At 42.1% G+C, this 24,028-nt stretch overlaps 1 protein-coding gene across 1 annotated transcript in view; it reads right to left on the reverse strand.

Annotated features, from left to right (window-relative positions):
* Window positions 1-456: 456 nt before the first annotated feature.
* Window positions 457-24,028, reverse strand: part of MPPED2 (metallophosphoesterase domain containing 2) — a 167,128-nt gene continuing 143,556 nt past the window's right edge. The window contains exons 5-7 of the mRNA XM_045557714.1: window positions 8,032-8,147; window positions 4,488-4,601; window positions 457-1,836 (exon numbers count right to left, since the gene is read on the reverse strand). Coding sequence (XP_045413670.1) covers window positions 1,718-1,836; window positions 4,488-4,601; window positions 8,032-8,147 — 349 coding nt within the window. The 3' untranslated portion in view covers window positions 457-1,717. The remainder of the gene's footprint in view (window positions 1,837-4,487; window positions 4,602-8,031; window positions 8,148-24,028) is intronic.

Genomic DNA, 24,028 nt, shown 5'->3' on the forward strand with positions numbered 1-24,028 from the left:
AGCATTTAGTGGTGGCATCATTAAAAAGACCAGTGAGAGGAAGGCGGTGACTGCTCTTGGGGACAAATGACAGTGTGCAGTGGTTACTCTGCACATTCCGCTGCTTCTCTGCAGTCACTCTCACAAACATACCCAAATAGCGTCCGGAGCCTTGACTGCACAGTCGCTCTGCTCCTGTAGCAACTGCAATGGCCAAAGATGAAATCTTCACCCTCTGAAATCTCAGGCAAGACAGATGACAGCATGATGGAAGGAAAGAGTGCACTGAGTGCCTTATTGATCGACCTGCCAGCCCATGAATGGTGGGTAATAAAAATTTATTGAAAATTAGAAAAAAAAATGTCACTTATTCTAATTCCTCTGAAAGAGATTAGTGATGTCGCATATGAATAAGTCCCCCCTTCCCCAGGACGAAAATACCATCCTCCCACCAGCCAACCCTCCAAACAGCACGGATTTAAAAATCTTGCAATTTTATTTGCATATAAAGGCCGCTAGATATAGAATATCACAATAAATTTAAAGAAACAACTGCTTTCCTAAATTTCATTAACAAGATAACATAAAATAGAATAAAGCTCAACAGCATTTACAATGGGAAAACAGAAATGACTATTAGCGACAATATTTTGTGCTAGCGAAGATTGCATCGACACACAGTGCAAAATGGGAGGGGAGAGAGGAAGTAAGAAGACAATTCAGGGTATTTAAATAGAAAGGACAACTAAGCCTTATTTTAGTTAGCTTCCATTGCATCCATTTAAGTCTATACACGCCTGTAACTGTACCTAGATTTAACTCAAGCTCTTTAAGACCTTGAGTTCTGAGAAAATGTGTCAGTTCCTCCAGAATTCTGATGTGCTGCTACACAGCATCCCTTTGCAGTTGCACCGTCCTTGGCAATATTAAACTCCTACCTTAGTCATAATACACAAAAAATAGTTATATATATAAACCCATATTGAAAAGGAGTCTGCACGCTCATTTTTTTAACCGTATGAAATACCTGCTCTTGACAGATTCCATTTCTGTATTTTTAAAGCTAAAATAATTTAAAAGAAACAAAAAAACAATGAGATCTTGCATAAGCACGATATGAATCTCACTAGCTAGGCCATCCTTTAAACGAGGGCCGTTTTCTTCCCTTGACACAGCTTTCTTTATAGTGAGAGCGTGAAGAGAAGACTTTTCCGTGTCTACTCCTGTTGAGAAGATTGCTATAAATCGGGGCCACGTCTGCAAAGAAAAAAAGCATTACCAAGAAAACAACAACAACAAAACATTAAAAATTAAAATACTTCAAACAATACTCTTAAACAACAGTTGTGCAAATCCGGGTTGGTTTTTAAAACACTGTCTACCTGTTTCTTACTTTTTTTTTCTTCCAGCTTAAAGCATATTAAAATAAGACTTTTATCACTTTTTAAAAGAAAGCTTGGCTGTCCTTTGGCGAACACTAACAATTTACAATGGCATGGCCTTTGAGAAAACAGAAGTCATTTTACAAATTCACAATGCTCCTTTGATTTCAAATGGATGCCCCATTTAAAAAAAAAAATAAAGAAGAAGCACAACCTCTAGCATCGTTTGTGTTCCAACAATTTACAAAAAGAACTCACAGGATTTGGAAATAAACAAGTAAGAGAATGTAAGTTTATAATTAGAAAAATGGCAGTTTATAGACCTTCCCTCACATTCCAATAGAGCATTTAGAGCTTCAGGAACCCTGTGGGTTTGGAAGGTCAAATATAATTGGAGGGTTGGTCGGTTGAAAGCTGACTGTACACGTTGAGGCATTGATGTACGTTGTGTAACCGTCGGTCATGATGCCATAACCTGTAGGGAGAGAACGTCACATTTACTGTAACATATACAAACGATAGTGATGGAATGTAACGCTGTCAGGCAAGGAAAACAAACAAAAATTAAAACCTTCATCAGTGGGCACGGAGATGAAATTCAGTTGAGCCTTCCTGGACATGATGACTTTCAGAAGCTATCGCCCAATTTTATTCTATTTTCATTAAAGGGTCTCCTTCAACAAAGAGTGACTTTTTTTTTTCCTTATTAAATGCTAAACTTGTGGAGGAAAAGGCTGTGATTTTGTTAATTAGTGAGAATAAAGAAAAACATTTTTCCCCCTTTTTTAAATAGGATTTTCATTTCAAAGTACTGTGTTAACTATTGAGTTCTAGCGAATGAAATGAATAACATAAGAATTGTTCCTCAGGGGCAAACACAGCCAAATTTCCAAATGGGCTTTGGGACAGGAGAGGAGGGACTTACTGCATTGCGAGTTGATAGATGTGGATATTCAGCTTACTTATCTATGAAATAATCTCTAGATTGCCTTCATGAAAGTGAACCATAGTGATTTATTTTATCTTATTTGAATTGTGTGGCTTTAATGCTGAGTTCCATTTCATTCGAAAGTGTCAACTAACCAAATGTCCAACGCATTGTAGAAACATTACTGTTTCCTAAACTTACCTGGACACTAGATCAAGCAAAAACACTTCCCATATACAATATAAACCTCTCATGACTTATTGGACGAAAGCTAAGAAAGTTTCCCTAGGTCTTCAGCATACAGGAGGTTCCTTTTATAATTTTTAATATGTTGAAATTTTTAGCACGTTTGCAAGTGTGCACATTTCCTTGGATACCTTGTATGTGCCTTACAGTCTCTGCAACTAAGTTGGTAATTCTATGTCGGAATCAGGCTCTTATGGCATATCAGAATATAGTTGTGAAAAAATAAAATTACCAGGACTTACAGAAATAACTGATAAAAGCTTTTTTCCTCCCATTTGCTAAAATTTCTCTAAGTAAGCCCGTGGAGAGCTTAATGAGGGTCAATGGAAAAATCTCTTAAGAAAAGAAAAGAGGCATTTAAAATCTGCACTGTTTAGTTCAGGGGTCATAAAGTCTTGTTATCTCTCTCCATCAAGAGGTTGGTATCTGCCCTTTTCCTGCCCTCTTCAGCTGTCTTAAGTGAATAAAAGCGAGACAAGTTTATTTGAATATGATCTCCTCTCTTTTAAGCAAGTTTATTATTTGGGGGCTTCGGTGGAATTCCCCAATTGTCTGGCTAGTTTAAATCTAATTAACGATTTAAAAAAAGGTGAAATGCAAACTCATAGGCATGCTCCAGGAAATCTGACCTGTTTTCAAGATAACGGTCCCCCAGAAATGCTATTTAGATATGAGCTCCCACCTCTCCGGTGTCCCCTTTCCACACCCTCTCCCCCATATCCTACCTTAGAGAAGTGCCCTCCTTTTCAGGGAGTACAGCTCAAAGTCAAGGCAGGCTGGATCCTCTCTCTGGGAGCTGCACCCTGCTTTCCACCCACGCAGCTGGTACCTGCTCTTGGAGCAAGCTGAATTTTCTCTGGCCTCAGTAGGATGATTTTCAATATGCTCTTTATTACCCGCCTAACCAGGAAGCCACTGGATTTGTGGGCTTTGAAAAGCAAACTTTGTTTTTTGCTTCGTCAGGCACATAGCCTTAAACACCTCAACTTGACTGCAGATTCATAAATAACTTTAGAGAGCAGCCGTTAGCATGAGCTGGAGAGAATATAGCAGCTACCCACGTAAACACAGCCATTGCACACAAGCCTGTGCAACTGCAAGTCTTGTAGGGTCAGAAAGCCCAAGGCCTGCTCAAAGAGGGCTTTGTGTCTGTCCAAAAGCCCAGTTACCCCGAGTTTCAAAAAAAGCAGACAGAGAAAACCCAGAGTGCTAAAGGTTCCTGGGAGGCTTTCAGGTTCTGTGAACCTGACTCAGCTTACCTTAAAAGGCAGAAAACGGCAACTGGACCAGTTCCCATTTAGAGGAGATTTAATTATTCTGTTTAACCTCAGTCTGTGCTAATAGCTCTGATGATTTCTGAGAAGTCTGAAATAGTTTTCTGAGGTTAGTAAGAAAACGTCTACCTGCAAACGTGCAGGTTCCTGCCACTTCTGTTAGATATCTTTCATTGCACGTCCAGAGTTATTTTTCAGAGAATGCCTTGTCTTCCTGAGTCTTTGTGTGTATTCCATATGAAACACAACATTTATAGGTAGGAAGGGACTGTAGAAGCTTTAAATAGCTTCTAATATCCAAGCCATTTCTTCGAACTCTCTTAAGGAGAAAATTCATCCTTACGTACCTCGGGGTCGCTTTACTGCAATGGGTATCAAACATTCCTCATTACAGCCCTGAGATTCCAGCAGCTGCCAGGGGGAAGGGCTGCGGGAAGGTGGGCCAGATGTGGCTCCCACTCCCCACTCTGCTTACAAGAGAGCAGTTCCATATAAAATATTTATCAGCTTTATATGCAGAAATTTCTTATAAGATTTTGTTTTATAAAAGGATTGCACGGCTAAAAAGTTTGAAAACTTCTGCTCCAATTATTCCCAGTTTAGCTAAGGTCTCCTCTTATAGAATGAGATCATGGATCATGACATAACACGCTGCGAATTCCTTTCTTCTGTTCTTACCTTCATGGATTCCACCAAACACATGGAGCTTGGGCCGGACTCGCCTCTGGACCGTGTTTAACAGCTCCACACAGCCCACCCTTTGAAGCTCCTTTGGAACCCAGTCTCGAAAACCTAAGGGCAAAATGCAATCAATACACTTAATTTTCTTTCTTCAGGTAAGGTTTCATTTAGACTTTCAGTAAGCCATAACTCACGGAAGGTTTATTACATTACCTGTAATCCTAGCCTCTCCATTAAAGCTCACAATGGCTTTTAAGAAACTTTTCACTCGTCACTTTGTCTTCTTTAAGTTCTTGAATTTTTTTTTTTTTTTTGGTTTCCATTTTTTTCTTCCTGTTAATTAACAATTTTTTTTTTCCTGTGGGGGATTTGATTTATTCAGCTACGGGTTTCAAATCTTCTTCATGGGCTCAATGACATTTATTCCCGGCAGTTCCATAATATCTCTTTCTCCCTCAATTCAGTTACTTTTTCTTTTTTATTATACCTTTCTTATGGCAGTTTACTTCCAAGATGGTTCAAAGAAGAAGGACCGGGAGGGGGCTGTCCTGTAAGCTGCCCACAAGATACCGTACTCTCTTTAGACACAGCAACTCTTACCCCCTTGGTGGCTCCTGATGACCACAGCTTTGGAAAGCCAGGTTCTTCCTCTAGTCTCTTTTCCAGCAATAGGCAACAATGTGACCTTATGGTGGCATCCAGCAAGCTGGGGCTAATTGACTACTTTTAAAGTAAAAGCCACTTAGTTCTTCGCTTAATGCAGAAAATCCATAAAAAACTGACATCAATTACGGCAAAAGTCAGCTATCTGGATGATTATGGGCTGGGATGGAATCCATTCGCCTCAGCAGGATGGGGCATAAAAGAGGCAGGTGGGACACAAGGCTAAATTGTAACCTATGAAAATCCATTCCATAGCTCCGTTAGGGTATTTCTACTATTTAGAAATGACTGGGCAGAAAGGAACAGTTTTATACTTTGTTGGGCCAAATGCTAGGCAATCATATTTAGTGTCTCCGTGAAGACTTGTTAGCTGGGGTGCAGGGAGTGACCAGAGAGTCTGGGAAAGACAGATGAAAGTGAGGGCCCTAGCAAAAATCTAGAGAGCGTTTTCAAAACTTTTTTAATTAGTGAAAAAACTCCTTAATCCACAGTGATGGGCATATTATTCTATGAGTGGATTTTTCTTGAAGGGGGAAATGATTCCATTTCATACACAGGCCCCTGAAAAAGCATCTTGCTCATACCATGATAGTAAAGTCTCACAGCACTGGGGCTGCCCTCAGCAGTAGGAAAGAATTCAAGGCCAATCTCCATGGCCCTCTTCCCAATACAGCATTTTTGTAAGAATCCCAATAACTGTATTAACTTAGGTTCAATGTTACCTTATGAAAACGTGCCCGACCTTTTATTTTGGAACTCCTTGATGGAGACTGCACTCTGCTACACACAGCCACACTCTGGTTCATTCCTTACCACCAAGAGGGCATCCTTATTAAGAGTTCCCGGGATGCCTGATGCCTGAATTCTTTGGAGTCTAGAATTCAGACTTGCTATTACTATCACTTGCTTCTATACCAACATTAATGACTTGATAAAATTTTTGAATTGATTGTTCTATTGGAAGTTATATTACAAGTAATATTCCAGTCGTGTAAATGTCCTATGCTGAGGATGTCCAAGTCCCTTAAAATAAAAACAGCCCAGGGGAAATCCATGCCTGCACCCAAATAGGCTGCTCTGTTGGGTGCTCTCACTGGGTAACGCATACGGATCAGAATATTTAGCTAGCAATTTAATGATTTAGGTAGTCTGATGGTTGTAAAATAGAGAACTTAATTATGACTTGACAAATGTTGTTGGCAAGTATAATCTTTTAAGACATGGGATGGGGTGCTATTGGGAAGAGAAAAAAGCATGGGGATGGTGATTCCAAAGTGTTGAGAAAGCAGTCATTGCTAATCTTGTCCAAATCTGTACAAATCCCACGTCTGCAACAGAACTGGCCCCCCTTCTCTTTCTTCCCTTATCACTAAAAGGTGCCACCCTGCCTCCCCCCTGGTCCCCTCTTCTACAGGGACCACTTCCTTTGTAAGGGAAGGAAGGCAGCACCAAGTGGCTTGGAGGAGAAAGTATCTACAAAGATTAAATTTGCATTAGGGGATGAGTATTTGATTCTTTTTTTAATTTTTTATTTTTAGAGACAGGGTCTTGCTCTGTTGCTCAGGCTGGAGTGCAGAGGTGTGATAGCTCACCATAACCTTGAACTCCTGGGCTCAAGTGATTGTCCTGCCTCAGGCTCCTGAGTAGCTGGGAATACAGGCGTGCATCACCATACCCAGGTAATTTTTTTATTTTTTGTAGTGACGGGGTCTCACTATGTTGTCCAGGCTTGTCTTGAACTTCTGGCCTCAAGTGATCCTTCCACCTTGATCTCCCAAAATGCTAGGAGAATATTCAATTTTTTATGTCTCAGGCTGACAGATGAAGGAAGTGACATGGATAACAGCCCCCAACCACAGGAAAAATTGTAGCAATCATTTATATTTGTGTTAAGTATTTCCCCCTCTCTCCAAACCAATATGACCAAAAAAAAGAAAAAAAAAAAGAAAAAAATCTCTTTTAGTACTGTACACTCAAAAATTCATTAAGAGGGTAGATTTTGTGTTGTGTGTTTTATAGCACAATAAAAAACAAGGAAGATAGAACAAAGAGAACATTCCTCTATTAAAAGTGAAATATCTGAATTTCCTGAGCACACTTTAGTTGGACAGGAAGTATCCCGGCAAAATGAGTACTGAGTAGATGAGGGGTCCATGATAGTCATGGTTGAAAAATGTTCTGTGCCTAAGCCAAACAGATATAAGCTCCTGAATAATTAGAAGATAACAAGTCAAATAATCATCTTCTGACCCGTAATCTGGGTCACCAGAGTGTAGCTTTGAAGCATACAGACAATATAAGCCTGGATGCAGACTCAATGTGCCTATAGAATGAGTATCCTAAAGTAACTTTCAACATAAGTCCTTACTGAAATACATTAGCTTAAAAATAAAAGATTCTTTTCTCAAATAATCAGCTCAAATGCTAAACTTTAAAGATCCCCCAGGTTCCAACATTATATGGAAAAAGGAAATGAGCCCCTTTGAACAAAAATTTCCATCATTTCACTGCCATTCAAAAGCCCTGTGATTGGGAGGTCTGTAGCTTCCCTCCATCCCGCACCCCACCCCCTTTACTCCAAAGCGAATACAGTTCTTAAAATAAATTATCAAGAGCTCAAAAGACTGTGGTGCGCCATACTCATTTGATTTTTCCCTGACTCAACTAAATCAAAAAATTTAATTTCAAGAACACCTGTAAGCCCAGCAGAACTGCTGAGTTTAATTATCATACTGGGTTTCTTTAAAGACATTGACTTTTCTTTTTGCATTCACTTTTTTTTTTTTTGGAGGAAAATGATTATGTCCCTGAAGTATTATTCATTATGCTTGGAAAAAAGGCCTCTCGGATGACAAAGCACAACCTTTGCTTCACTTACCTAGAGGAGGTCCATGTGTCATGAGTATGTCGATGCCCTCTGGGATGAGGTTCCACTTGTCCAGCAGAGACTGACCTCTGGGCAGGTTAAAGCCCCATCCATTAAACCACGGGGTCCTTTGGGGGAGATAATGCACATGGTATCAGGCCAGCAGAGCCACGTCTCTGCTCTGCAATATTTCTCTCTCACACATTCCCCCACGGTTTGCATTGCTCTCTTTTCTCTTTTTGATGGTTGGCCCTGGCAGCGGGATGCTTTTTTGTTGACTGCTTCAAAACCGATCCATGTGAAAGCAAGCGTGAAGCCTACGAATTGTTCCACTAGAAAGGGGCACAGGAGCCTTTACAGTGGAGACTGTCCCAGCAGGCCTCTATCAAAATCTTGACAATGCTTTGTCTTCCCCCAAATCTCAGTGCTTCTTCAGATACCCAGCCTGGATCCAAAGCGTTTCCACCCTTCCTGTAGTGCCTCAGAGCTAAGAAATTCTGCAGCACTCCTTCTTCCTCCCCATCACTAGGGAACTACTGCACCAGAAAGATGCTTACTAAAGTCCTTGGAGAAAAGGGCAAGGGCTCAGAGGCAGAAACCTCTGTCCACTGAGATGTTTTGAATACCCTGGACTGAGATTTCTGAAAAAAATATGGGGACTCTGAAATGTGAGAAGGAGCACAGTGAACAAAAAGCAAATGTGGACTTTTTTCTCCTGCCACCAAAGAGAAGATGTGGGGGACATCCCTAGTCACTCTCGAATCCTCTCCTCTGATAATGAACGTGAGCATTTCACCACCCCAGGAACTTCTGCTCCGGGAAAGAGTTTCGGAGGCTGATGCTCTATGGAGAAGGGAAGGGAGTCTTTGTCCATGCCAGGAGCATTTCTCATTAGAGATGAACAGGTCTCTACTGTTTATAATACAGGTAATGGAAGAATGATTGATTTTTCTCTACCAATATTATAGGCTAAATCACATTAGATCTAAGCAGTTCCCAGTATTGTCTTAGTCCCAAACATCTAGATATAACCAGCATCCTTTGAAACCATTCTCTTTTGTTCTGTGTGCAAACTCCAGTTTGCTAGGGCATACGTGTAAAAGACAAATCAGTTTTCCTGCTAAGCCCAACTTTCCCCTTCAGCTTAACCTGCCCCTTCCATGCCAAGTGAAAGAGGTGACCCTTTGTACAAGGGGACCCTAACCTTGCCAGTCATAGCTAATCAAACAGAGTGCACTCTTAGAGACAGTCATTGGCCACACCAATCAGATTCTCTCAAGAATCTGAACTCAGAAACACTGACACAGCTTTCGTTTGGTGGTGGACACATAGTCAAGGCCAGAGGTAGAAGGACGGCAATTGAAAGTCACATGAAAATCCACATTACAGGTGAAAACCTCAGTTCCTACTGAGGTGGCTGAGAGAGAAAGTTCCAGAGAGAAGAGACTGTGTGGCCACAGACAGAAGAGAAAGTATCTGACTTGCTTCCTAACCACTCTCCAAGTCTCTAAGCCATGCTCAGGGTGCTCACCTGTGACAACAACAATAACATAATAAGAGTGATCATTATCATAGCTATGGTTTATTTACTGCTTACTCTTTGTCAAGGTGTTACTCTAAGCACTTTATTTGTATTAACATATTTAAACCTCATAGCAAACTCATAAGGTGGGTACTATTATCATCCCCACTTTATAAATAAGGAAAGCGAGGCAGAGAGCGGTCAGGTAAACACAACTAATACTTTGGATACAATCCCACAAAGTCTGGTTCAAAAACCTGTATTGGTCACCAAGCAATCCCTCTTCTTATATACTACCTGAATTAACTTAGCACTGGGTGAGACACTTCTGTATGCTTTAAGTTTAAGTATCTTGTTGCTTCAAGCCAAGTAAGCTCTAAACTGAAATAGCATATCAATTTCATGGTCCTGAAATCTAGTTATAACATGGGGGAGTGGATCCTTGTGTCTGCCTTTTCAAATGTTTCTCCCTTCTTTTGGTGACAACACCTGAATTTCCTTTGGAGGACCACTCCTTCTCCCACTCAGTACCTGTGCTTCCGGTAAGGCTGACTCCATCCCTGCTCTAGGATGAGGCAAGTATTGTAACTTCCTGAACAGTGATCAGCTTAGGGAGGTACATATGACCCAACTTGGCTCCATGAGGGTCACCCTCAGGATTTTGCTGGTGCTACCCAAAAAGAGGTCATGGTTTCCTCTCTGGGATACCTGAATCTCAAGACCTATGTAAGCCTGGAATCGCCTGGGAGCTAGCTTAGCCATCATGCGAGTAGCCCCTGCTTGAGAGTCAAACCACCACAAAGAAACCCAAGACAAGGAAGACAAGGCTCTGATGATTTTGCTGGACAAAGGGATCCAGCTGTGCCTGAAGCCAGTTGAACTTTTCCTTCCAAATGTAAGAGCCAATAAGGTCCTTTTCTTTTTATTAGCTTGAGTTAGGTCTTGTTTCTTAAACTAAAAGAGTTCTAGTACATACAACCATTGTATGTAGTGTGCCGGTGGTAGGCAGTGATGCCCCCCCCCAAATGTCCATGTCCTAATCCCTGGAACCTGTGAATATGTGGCAAAGGGGAACTAAGGTTGTTGATGGAATTCAGCTGACCATAAAATAGGGCGCATATCCTGCATTATCCCCGTGGGCCCGATGTAACCACAAGGGTCCCTAAAAGTGCAAGAAGGAGGTGGAAGAAAAGATCAGAGTGATGCAGTGTGAGAGGGACTCAGCCTGCTGTTGCTTTGAAGACGGAAGAAGAGCACCAGAAGCCAGGGCATGTGGGCAGCCTCTAGAAGCTGTAAAAGGTAAGGAAAGAAAACCAATCCTCCCACAGAGCCTCCAGAAAGGAATGCAGCCCTACTGATATCTGCATTTTAGTCCGGCGAGACCCATGTCAGACTTCTGACCAACTTATTTGTAAGATAAATATGTGTTGTTTGAAACCACTAAATTTGTGGTGATTTACAGCAGAAATGGAAAACTAATCCAGTACCTACAATGCCTGAGCTGGCTATAGAATACAGGGACTGTGTGTGGCTGTGGGCTTTACTTGGTGCATGTGCTCAGTCAGCAAAGCCCCTCCAAGCCACGCTGTCTTGCTCAGCTAGATGCGATGCTTTTGCAATCCTTTGAGGAGAAGGCAGCGCTCGCTGTCTTACCCTAGTCGGCCGTGGAGGCGCGAAGCCTCTCAGGCCTGGGGATAATGCCAGCTAGACCCTTATGGAGTGCGACTAGTCAGTCTTACTCTGTTGTCTTCTAAGACTCCCTGCTCTCAGGTTCTTAGACATTTTCATTAGCATCTAAAGTAGAGCTTTCCTAGTTTGGGATGTTCATCCTTCTCTTTAATTTTACAGTGACCCTCTTCCAAGATTTGTCTTAAAAGTAAGAAGAAAACAAAAAGGCAATTTCAAAACCCAATGAAAATTCTGTGAGCATTTCAGCCAAAATGAGACAGAGACAAAAATAAGCAAAAACATCTGTTTTCCTAGATATTGAAAACAAGCTTCTGGGCCTACGGTTCTTGTCTGGATGGCCAATAAAGAAGGATTTGAAAGAGTTCCAAATACACCCAAATAGTTGGTACAGTGAGGGGCTCTGATTTCACTGTCAGTCTTTCTGAGAACAGTCAGCCTCTGAACCCTAAAGACACCCAGGGGCTTCCAGAGTCAAAGGAACAGGACTTAAATTTTTTCAGTCTTTCTAGTTTTCCCATGTAGAATTTTCTCTTGGAACCCCACAGTCATATTCCCCCAGGAAATGCTGTTTTATAAGTGCTCTGTAAAAGATAAGACAAACTCATGGTCTGTAGATACCCCAAATTTCATTCCGTTAATGTTAAGTTTACGACAAAATCCAGAAGTTTCCAAGTTAAGGGTAAAAGGTTAAAAATGTCTGGCTTCTATTTTGACTGAAATCTGTATGTATACGAGAGTGAGTGCAGTTAAGTTACAGGGAAAGGAACATTTAAGTCCCTGATATGCTTTACACGGAGCTTTTACATAGATTATTGAATTTAATTCTTCATGGCAATTTTTAAACTAGGTATCATCAGCTCTATTTTAAGCTAAAAACCTGAAGATCGGTGATATCAAGGAACTTGTCCATGTTCCCAGGACCAGTAAGTATTAATAATAGTAGAGTCAAAATCTGAACCCAGATTGCTGGCTCCAAAGTCTGTGTTCTTCCCTTGCACAATGCTGACTAAAACCTTCTAGCCCAATTTCAGCTTTGGCTCATACATATGTAAAGTAAAAACATGGCTGCTCCATACAGTTTCTTAGGGTGTGCACTGCACAACTCCAGGAGGTACCTTGGAATTGTGCAATCGAGGTAGCCCTTAGTAAAAACATGGTGTGATATGGCCTTTCTGGGCACTTTCCATTTCTCTATATCCTCTAGGTAAGGTCTTTCCACAAGACAGTGACAGGCAATGGGAAAAGCTGGCCAGTGATATGCTCTACAGTTATCCCAGCAAGGCATAATATATGGGGCATAGAGAAATGGGGAGATGTGTGTGCTAACTCATTCTGGCATCAATCCACCAGCTCATTTGGACCATAAGTAAGAGAAGGAATCTCACTGGTTGAGTTTCCTCATCTGAGAAATGAACCAGTGGGTGGACTCAATTACTGGATTTCAAGAGTGCTTGTAGGCTGTAGAAAGCTTATGCAGAAGCTCAGTATGCAAAGCAGGCAAATGCAAAGGGGTTCTTGCCACGGGACTGGGAAGAAGGGACTCAGAGCCTGCTCACTCACTCAGCCCCCTCCTTTTTACTGTTCTACATCTCTGAGCACAGCTGGCCAAACCTGGCACTTGATGACCTTTTATGATCTAAATATCCTAACAGTTTATAATTTTGTGCAGATTATCAATATTCTCAGTAACTGCTGTGAATTGCTCTCAGTGAGTTACCTAAATTGCCTGTGAGGGACCAAGTCCAGTGTGGGAGAAGTATCTGTACAGAGCGGAGGCTGAACGTGTCAGCGTCAGTGAATAATGCTTTATGCAGTTGAGTTTCAACCTGAAACACGAAACCCCAGCAGCAAGCCCATCAGGGGTTCATTGGAAAATATGTGCAAGGCCAACCTCCAGAGATTCACAATGGGTTTTGTTCTGTAGCAATGGGGGGCAAGGGGGGACAGGGGAAAGGGGGGGAGGAGGAATCCAAGGGAACAATGTCTATTGCCTTGGCCAAGGACTTAATAATTAGCTGTGACTAACAAATACCACATGGGAACCAACTTGTAAGAAAATGTCCCACCAAGTACCCTATTGCCAGTGGGCCAAGCTGAGCCTGCAACCCATCCCCTCCCAGGGAGGGATTAGAAAACCCTGGACGGAAGGGGAGCAACTTCATCAGCCTGAAGCCATTAGACCAAAGACTCCGATGGGTAGGAGCTGGGGATGCTTTCAAGGCACCCTCCCCCTTGCTCTTGAAATTATAGGCACTTGGCCTCTCTGGGGTAGAATTCCAGGGGCAGGGGCCAAGGGAGTTAACATAGGCAGAATTTGTTCCAAACAATGTCAATACAAAACAGGTTTTCTGTATGGAAGTTGAAATGAAATCGCTGCAAAGGTCATCTCTGTTTGCAGTACACAGTGTGGTGGTGCAGGCAGGGCCGTAAATCTGGGGTGGCTCAGACAGGTGAATGGCTGTTTACTCCCCTACAAACTCCAGTGGGGGCTGGGCAGGTCCTGGGAAAGCAGGATTTGGAAGACGCAAGTTGGTGCTTGTTGTGCTCAGGTGAGCTACTGGTGCTACAGGTCAGCGCCCACAAATCTCAATGGACAGACAGGTCCTCAGCTGGCTGCATCACAAAGACTTGGGTCTTATTAATATGGTGTCCTGGGCGCCTTCTGCAGCCATTAAGGATTGGAAGCCCCGGGGCAGCTCCACTGGGGTTCTGCACAGAAGCTGTGACGGGAAAAGTACAAGGACTCACATAACACTCAGTCTTAGGAGGTGGCAGGCTGGCGGTGCCACCTAGTGCCATGAGGACCTAGAGATGTTGTAAAAGTTAGCCATTCTCATTTTGCAGGCAGTGGTTAAGAGCGTGGATTATGGAGTCAAACAGACCCATGTTCACGTTCCAGACCTGTCACTTACTGACTTCTCTGAACTTCAGTTTTCTCATCTTTCAAATAACAACAGAATATCTGCCTATGTGGATAAAGTGAGCTAACTTCTGTAAAATCTTTGGCACAGTACAGAGTGTTAACGTGTAGCTTTTAATGTATATATGATATGTATTACCAATATACATGTATGTGTGTATATACATGTACACACACACAGAGTTGGTCAAATTTTTTCTTCCTAGAATTTCCCAAGTAACAGCTCATCAAATTATAGACCCTCCTGCTCCGGACTTCTGAAAAAGTCCCCGATGAATAGGCTAGCATTACTAGATGGCTAGACAGAGCCTGATCTCCTCCGACTGATTACTTATTAAAAGGCACTTCCTCGGTTCACTTTTGAGTGGAAGTTTTTCAGAAAGGCACTCACTCACTTGCTCGCTCACTCACTGGCTCAGTCTTGCATAGACAATCCCGTGGAATGCAAGGGCATGGGGCAAACCGGTTAGTCAAGGCTGCTTAGCCTGCTAGTACAGGTGGTTAGATTTTGACAAGATCTTAAATTGGGGAAGTTCAGAGAAGGGGTTACTTTGGGTCCTTGGAATATTTATAATAGGGGGCACAGAGAGGTTCGCTGGAGGAATTGACAAGCTACTAATTAATGCATCACTGCTGCCTGGCACCTCCATTAAGCAAAACTCAGAAAGTGGGAGCCAATTTTCACACACACTTTCTTTTCTAAATGGTAGCCCTTCCGAATTGCAGCCTTCTTCACGCCTGGCACTCTCAGCCGCCAGCGGCCCCTCTCCGACTGCACGGCACACCAGGTCCAAGAGAAGCTAATTTAACCACTGCTGGTTAAAATCATACTGCACTTCACAGCGCCTTTCACATGCCATGAAGCTGTCATGATAATTCTTGATCTCTAGCTCACCTGACAGCTCAGCCCTCCCTTGACTGCAAAGCCTCTCCGTCAGTTAGAAATAGCAGTTTCCCTGGCACCAGATGTGTCGTCCCGAATATCCAGATGAAAGGCAGACACCTGCCCCCTGGTCCCTCCCCGCCCTGCCTCATTTTCCCTTCTTAGCTCTGGATTTTGTTGAAGAAGGCAGCCTTCTCCCCACCACCCCCCAGTCCCTCCACCTGGCAGCTGGGAAGTTACTCTTCTGTGCAATTAAAAAGATGTCTTGCGTTAGCACCTTCGCACCTTGTGCAGCAGAGAGACACACACACCAGTTGGCATTGCTAGGAGAGGGAGGGCAAACTTAACTTCAGGGCAAGATGTCCACCCCTGTGCAGCTGCTTGGGAAGCCTGCCCAGCTCCGACCATGGGCTCAGCTGCCTGCACAGGGCAGTGCCGGCCTCTCTCTCACCAGCTGTCTAGTCCCATCTCCTCACTCTGACTTTGTAGCTTGGTCTTTCATTATGAGGTCCGTGGGATGAAAAGAGATACTGTTTTGATAAAGGGCAGGCCTGGGTGAATAATGTGGTCTGTGTGTTGTGGACAGAAAAAGAACAAATCGTGCCTGAGGTAGTCACCTGAGCCCCATGAGCTGAGCACGGGGGCTTCTCAAACCAAGGCAGAGCGCGCTGCAGTCTTTACAAACACATCAACTGTGTCCCCCTTTTTTGTAACTAATAAAGAACAAGTGTCAGGATTAAGCCTCTGTTACCCATTCTCCCTTCTCCTACTGGGAAGGAGGTGGTGTAAGCAGAATTTGTCTTAGAAACCAAGAAACAAAAGACACCATGACCTGTTTTCGAACTTGGCATGCTCTGAATTATTAAAAATAATAGTGTCCGCCCAGCCCTCCAAAGCATACCTCCTTTAATCTTGTAAACAAGCTCATAGCAGGAAGAGGAATACTTTCAATCCGTCTCCTTCCATATGGCTGGGAGGGAGACCGGGCCCATCCATCATGCACAGCAAGGCTGACAGGGGAGAGGAAGACCATGGCAGGACTTCTGTCTCGGTGGGCAGGTGAAGCGGATTTTGGGCATGCCCTGGTGCTTGCAGAAGTGGCTCTTTGTTTTGCTGCTGAGGAATCAGAGGATGAGGTACCACGGTGCCCTGGGTTGGAATATGGGCCGGCCCTGCTCAGATCTGGGACCCTGATGAGAGGAAAGGCCCTGAACTGGGCAGCGCCCAGTGGGATGTGCACTGACGTCCGAGCCCAGGCAGGGAGAATTTCCCAAAGAGGACACCACAGCCCCATCGTCCAGGTTTGAAAGGGAGGCTTAATAGATAGTGAGAAGTAGGTAGAAGTAAAGTAGCATTTGTCTTTTTCATTTCCTGTTTTGTGGCCATCTTTTTCTATTGTGGTAAAATATACATAATACACAATTTACCATTTTAAGTGTATAATTCAGTGACATTAAGAACATCCCCAGTGTTGTGCAACCATCACCACTATCCATCTCCAAAATTTTTTCCTTACCCCGAATAGAAGCTCTGTACTCATTAAACATTAACCTCCCACTCCCCCACCACAGCCCCTAGTAACCACTGTTACACTTTGTGTCTCAATGAATCTGTCTATTCTAGATACCTCACGTAAGTGGAATCAGACAATAATTGTCCTTCTGTGTCTGGCTTATTTCATGTAGCATGATGTTGTCAAGGTTCTTCCATGTCATAGCATATGTTAGAAACACATTCCTTTTCATGGCTGAATGATATTCCATTGTGTGAGCAGGCAGCATTCATTTTTTCATCTAAGGTTTCTGAATGCCCTGTACGTGCCAGGCACTAAGCTTGGCCATAGGGACACGTGGATAAAGAGTCCCTGTCCCTTTCCTTGTGAAGTACACAGTTACTGGGTTGAACACCCAGCAAGGATGGGCTCTGTGAGGTACTTCCCGGGGCATATTCTCATTCAACAGACATCACCTTGGTGCCAACGATGAGTGGGGTTCTGGCAAGGTAGGTGCTGAGAATACAAAACTGAATACAGTTTCCAGAACAGATCCACAGCCAGCCATTCCATAGGTAAAGTTGCCTTGGACAGAAGTCTTTACTCTTTGGCCTTCTTTTCTAAATAAGCTAATTTCAGAGGAGCTTGGGGAACATCAGAATGATGTGAGGATTAATCCAGCAGTTCCAAATGCAGGCTGGCCCCAAGGTCGGGAAGTGACTGGGGCATCTGGGACAGGACTGGGGCGGGGGTCCTTCCATTTCCTCCTATACATTCCCTAATAGGACTCTGCGGCTGAAACCAGGACCACAAAACATAAAACCACATCCTACTAGAGACAGCCTGCGAGGGCAATGTGTGTCACATGCCTGGCTGGCTCCAAAGCACAGGACGAACCGGACAGGGGAAGAGGTGGGAAGACTGCCAAGGGCTTGGGAAACTCAGCAGAGAACACCTGTGCCTCCTCTCCCCTCTTCCTACCCTTCATCCGCATCACGGGATCCAAGCAGGTAGAGACTGTTTTGCTAACTCAGATTTCCAAAAAAAGATAAGAAAAAGAGGAAAAGTAGGTTCAGGATTAGCTGGAATTTGTCTGGTTACCTAGTAAACTCTCAAGAATTGATATTAATGAATAAGGATGGACTGATGAAATCTTTGCCCCCAAATAGAGAATAATACACAATTTTATTGTTTTAGTTCAGAATGCATTCTGTGTGAGTGTGTGCCAATGCTGGTTTTATGTTGCCAATGCTAGTTTCTTTTGTGTACTATTTGATATTCTGGGGCATCAAAGGCGGATAGCTGGGGAGGATTTCACTGCTACCTGAAAAATAGACTCAAAAAGAATAATTGATAAGTGGCCAATAAAATACTGTGCAGCCATTAAACATAAGGTAGATTGGAAGCTCAGTGACTTCAGTCTGGTTCACCACTTTGTCCCCATCACCTGGCACAGAGCAAGTGCTTAAGAATTTGTCAGCTGAATTAAGAATCAGTGTTCATGAAGGGTTTGCAACTTCATGAGAAAATGTATATTCCTTGATGGTCAGCATAAAAACAAAGTATTAGCATAAATTAAAGCATGTAAAAAATGCTTAGAAAAAAAAGACACAGCCCAACATGCCTAATGGCTACCTTGGGGGAGGGGGGGATTATGAGTGATTTTTTTTCTTTTGTTTCTATTTGTCTATTATTTTTTATGTTTTCTATAACAACTACATATCATGTGGAAAGAAAAAAATTATCCATTGTGAAACTCTCCGTACGGGTGGAACACAGATGAAAGAATTTGGAGAATTCAGTATCTACTTAGACTTTACTCTTTGGCTACAAGGCAGTTTCCTCCAAGGGTAGGGAAATTGGTGGATTTGGGAGGCTTTTGCTCAGGAAGCTGACATAGGGCTAACCTTCTTTCTCTTTACTCCCCATTTCCACTTGCGGGACCAGAAAGGCGTCTTCAGCAGCTGAAGTCTTATATTCGTTCAAGTAATTCAATACATGTTTACTGAGCACCTACTTGGGGCCAGGCACCACTCTGTTGGTGGTGTACTTCTGTCATCTGACTGAGAAATTTCAGTTTAAATGTACGTAACATTATATATCTGCATACCACTTTACTTATTACAAATCATCCTTACATTTACTAGTTCACCAAAACCCTGAGAGGTGAACAAGGCATTAATCGTAGAGAAAACAAGGTACAGAAACGGGAATTTTAGTGACTTGTCGTAGGTCACCTACGCTGAAGTGGCATAAACAGATCTTTGTAGTGCGATGATTAAGTAAGCAGGGTTAAAAGTCAGACAGGTCTGGATTCTATTCCCAACTGCTTTCTACTTAGCAATGTGACCTTGGGCAAGTTCATCCACCTGACCTCAGTTTCCTCATCTATAAAATAGAGATAAGGATACCAACCACACAAGTTTGCTGTGAAGATTAAATGTGATAATATATGTAAAATATTTAGCAGAGAGTCTGCTCTCTACTAAGAATTAAATGATAACCCTTGTGTTCATCATCATGAATGTTAACATCATTGTGAATATTAGTGTCACCAACCTCTTGGTTTGTGTTCCCCAATTACCTCCTTCACATCACCACAAAGTTTACCTTCCGTCCACTTTTCAGATTTAGAATGTGGACACCAAAGAATTGAGTGGACCCATCACAAAAGCAATGGGTGATGGCATTTGATATGGGTGGGCTGGCTTTGAATAACAGGAAGACATTGACTCGGGAGTTAGAAGACAGGGGTTCCAGTCATGGCTCTTTCAACTAACTTGCTATGTAATCTGGAGCAAGTACCCTCTCTGAATTCCTGCTTCCTGACCGGTGAAATGGGGATAAAAATTCCATGAAATTTGCAAGACTGTCAAACAAATGCCTGTATAATTTGAGTTGCAAATAAAAAGAAAGCACCTTCTGATGAAATGTCATTTCTAGTCGGTGTGGCCTGTTTGTGCTGTTGGAAAGCTCAGAAGAATTGGAATAAGTGACAAATAGGTCAGATGTAAGTTAAAGTGTTGGCCCCATTTATCTACCATTTTGGCTCTAAACGACTAGCTTCCGTCTGAGTAATCTGAGAAAACTGTGACTGCAAACAGGCGGCACACACAATCAGAGGAGTGAAAAGCTTAAGCTGCCCCTTCAATTCAGAGGTTAAAGCAAGCACACAGACCTGGTGTCTCCCTCACTTCTTGCCAGCCAACCATATATTATTAATTGGGCTCAGCAAACATTATTGAGCGCCTTCTACTGCAGAACTCTCTGGAAAGGTGCTCTGGGGAGATCTAAATACAAAGCGAGGCAAAGCCCCACCCTTCCCCAACCTGCCATCTGGTTGGGATAACAAGATCATCACAGGCAACGCTGTTCTCCCCTATCTCTGCGCATTAAAATTTCACTGAGCCCTCAAGGCTCAAGTCATAATTAGATTTTCCCCAAGAAGCTTTCCCCAATCCCCTCATCCCTTTGCTTAACCCTCATTTCTGGCGTTTATCAGCCTCTGCATTTTTACTGGCTTATGTGTGTGTTTTTAAAAAAAAATTTTATTTCCCACCTCATTCCAACAAGCATTTGAGTCCAAGTTGTGTTATGAGTATGTCTATCTTCCCCAATGAATTGTGAACCACGTCCTATTTATCTTGGTGTTCTCCAAGATCTAGCACAGGGCCTGACACAAAATAGATGTCAGGAAAATATTCATAATAATGAAAAAAGGCAAGACAGTTTAGCATAAGTGCCCAAAGGGGTGAGCTGATAATATGTGTGGCTGGAGGTTAAGATAGGGAAAGACAGATTAAGGCTGGGCTTTTAAAAAGCAAAGGCCATTTAAGAATACTGGATTAGATATGTCACAGGCCTGTGTGGCCCACTATGACAGCCACATGTGGCTACTGGGCACTTGAAATGTAACTAGTCTGAACTGAGATGTGTTGTAAGTGTGAAACGCACACCGGATTTTAGATGCTTCATCCGAACAAAAGAATGTGAAAATATCTTATTTTTATACTGAACACATGTTTAAATGATAACATTTTGGATAATTGGGTTAAGCAAAACATAATATTTAAATTAAATTAAATTCATTTAAATGAATTTTACTATTTTCTTTTAAACTTTTTCAAGTGGCTACCAGAAAATTTTAAATTACTTACGTGATTCAGGTTATATTCACAATGGACAATGCTGTCTCAAGCCATATAAATGCTTATACTACGATTCATAATAGCTGTTTAGAAGTTACATCCTAATGAAATAACCCGAAAGTAAATTGAAATGCTATGCACACAGTCGTTCACTACAGTGTCATTTTTAAGACCAAAATATTAGAAACAATTATATTCTAAACTCTGAATAAAAAAGGAATGGTTAAGAAAATTACCATTGTTGGAATATCCAATAAAATATATATTAATAGTATGCAAACATTAATTACGAAGGCTAGGTAGCAACACAGAAAATTCTTAACATAACATGTTGCTTGAAAAAAAAAAAAATCAGCCCACAGCCCACATTGCACACTGTATCTGAGTCTGTCCAATCTGCATGCTCTTTCATTCACTCATCATACATTTTCACAACTATTACTACACCTGTACTCAGGCAAGGTCAGAACTGGAGATGAAAGGGAATGGGGTGACAGCCAGGCAAACAGCCAATTGTGTGTAAAAATAGAAACACGTGCAAGGTGAGATGACTGCCTGAAGTCACACCTAGGTTTTCTTGAGCTAAGCAACGGCTGGGGAAAATGTGAAGAAAAACAAGAAAGCTATTCTTTCCGTCAGGTGTAATATGGGTTTTTCCTCAAATTCCCAAACTTTCTTGGATTTTTGCCTTGAAAAGGCAGACTGGAGATTAACATCTGACTCCACGCTGAGCCTCTGGCACGGAGCGCATGCATGTTCATTGTTTGGCTGAGTGAGGAACTAGGTAGCCCTCAACAGTGAGGCTCTGGGGTCAGACCTGGGGCTGAACCAGCTCTAACACCTCCAGAGGTGTGAACTTTGAGTTGCTGTACCTCTCTGAATCTCAGTTTCCCCACGTGAGAAATGGAGATAATTATTATAGTATCGACTTCACTGACACATTGTTCAGAACATTAAATGAATTAATACACAGAAAGCTCTTAGCAGAGTGCTTGTCAGATAATAAGCACGAAAGAAATGTTGGCTTTATTATTATTACTATTATTGTAATGATTGGGAGAATAACGTGATATATAACCGATCAGAATGATAAGGTAGAAGAGTGGAACCTGCCTGTTCCCTATGCTACATTCTAGCTGTTCTGGGTCACTTTCAATTTCTAGTGTATTACATGGCCATTGAATTTACTCAACCAAGGTTTCTTTTTCATCTTTTTAATGCCTTGAAGGATGATGAAATTATAAATGTTCTATATAATGTGATATCGAAATAATTTAACCAGAGAATTATTTAGGTCTGCTGTCTTTCACCCAGCAGCATAACTTACAAAAGCCAGACTGCACCCTCATTTCAAATTTCACTTTATTTCTTCGGAGGGTGTTTCTCATTTGGTTCCAATCTATTGAGTCAGAAGAGTAAGCACAATTTACCAATCTTCAGGCAACCTCTCATTAGTCAAAAACAAAACCAGGTCAATTGCTTTGTTGTGTCTTAAAGGGATCCTGATGAATTCAAGAAATCTTGAAAACAAACATTTCATTCTTCTAATACTCAGCCCTGCTCTTTTCTCTTATTACTAAGCAAGTTTATATGAAAACAGACTCTTGTTTTATAAATAGAACATTGTTCAAGGTTTTCTAGAGGTGTCTGCTAAAAATAAAGAGGGTTATAGTTTACTTCTTTACAGCTTTCAAAACAAAACAAAATAGCCTGAGCTTAACTAAACGTGTTATATTTCATTTTTGAAAGGTATCTTTGTGTGAGCCAGGTTTGATTTCTTGAAATGAAATTCCCCAGAAGTTAGATTTCCTATGTTTATACAAGGTGTGCCTGTATAAAGTAATGACACCACAGTGCTTGGGTTTGTTTTTTTTTTTTAAACATATGCCCCCAGAATGAATACAACTTGGTGATATTATACTTCCACACTATAAAATCCACACACAATTATCTTTTGAAAATTTCGTACTTTGAGGGGTATAATAACCATTTTGATGTATAAAGTTTTAGGTTATTTGTCCACAAATCAACAGCATTACTTGGAGGCTGAACCTATTGGTCCCCAAATTGTGAACTACATTCTAAACTGTTTCTAGGTTGCGTGGTTGGAACTGAAGTGTCATGCTATGGAAATAATGCCAGGCTCCTAGGCGGGCCCCAGGAGCTGCGGTAATTCAGATGACAGCTAATATACAATGTTGGAATAATGTGAACATGGAAAAAGGCCTCTGATATTCAGCTCTGGATGCCGGAGACACATCTCTTCTTGCTCTGTCTCCAGTTTGGTGGCAGCTCTAAGGTACAGGGGCAATGATGACGACTGGAGAGAGGCGAATTAAGTTTCCTGGTGTAACTTTCCAGGGCAGTATTTCCCACACTGTGTCCAACAGATCTGATTTGCTGAGATTGTTCTGGATCAAAAAGCGTTCTATGGTTAAATAGGTTTGAAAAAAATGCTTTTGCATTTCCCTCCAACTTTGACATATAAAGTGAACATTATCATAGTAAAGACTCTGAGAAGCCCTGCAGAGAAAAAACTTGTTTAAATTGATATAACGGGACATATTCCAAGCATATGAAGCCCCTGTAAATCCTGTCCCATGCTTTTTTAATAGTGTCTATTAATAATAGCTACATTTACCTAAAGCTTGCCATGTGGCAGGTACTGTTCTAAGCACTTTATGTACATGAACTCATTTAATACACACTGCATCCGTTCGAGGTTGTTATGATCAACCTTCTTTTATAGAGGAGGAAACTGAGGCAAAAAAAGGTAGAGATTCCCAAAGTCACATGGAGCCCTGTTCTTAGTAACCATGCAAAATAAACCCTGGAAGCCACTTTCCTTGAACATCACTTTAGGAAACACTGTCCAAAAGGCGGGTCCAGGCCTCTCCTGGACAGCCCCTGTCACTGCTTTCTTCTCTTGAACTGGTCCCCTCACTCTCATGTCCCAAGCGCGTGAGTATTTTGAGGCTGGATTTGGAGGTTTTCTAAGGGTTACAAGTTTCCCTCTTTTGCAACAGAGAAAGACAGAATCCAAGGATGGCTCTTTTTCCACAAAAGACTGAAGAAAGATTTGTCCATAATCCAAAGGAAATCCAGGTTTACTTTATTCTGGTGAATTAGTTTCCTAGTGCTGCCGTACCAAATTTTCTCAAACTTGGTGGCCTCAAACAACATCAATTTATTATCTTATAGTTCTGGAAGTCAGAAGTCTAAAATTAGTCTCACTGTATGAAAATCAAGGTATTGGCAGGGCTGGTTCCTTTTGGATGCTCCAAGGGAGAATCCATTTCCTTGCCTTTTCTGGTTTCTAGAGGCTTCCCACATTCCTTGGCTCCTGGGCCTGCGT

The sequence above is a fragment of the Lemur catta genome, chromosome 7, assembly GCF_020740605.2.
Source record: "Lemur catta isolate mLemCat1 chromosome 7, mLemCat1.pri, whole genome shotgun sequence".
NCBI classification, from domain to species: Eukaryota; Metazoa; Chordata; class Mammalia; order Primates; family Lemuridae; genus Lemur; species Lemur catta.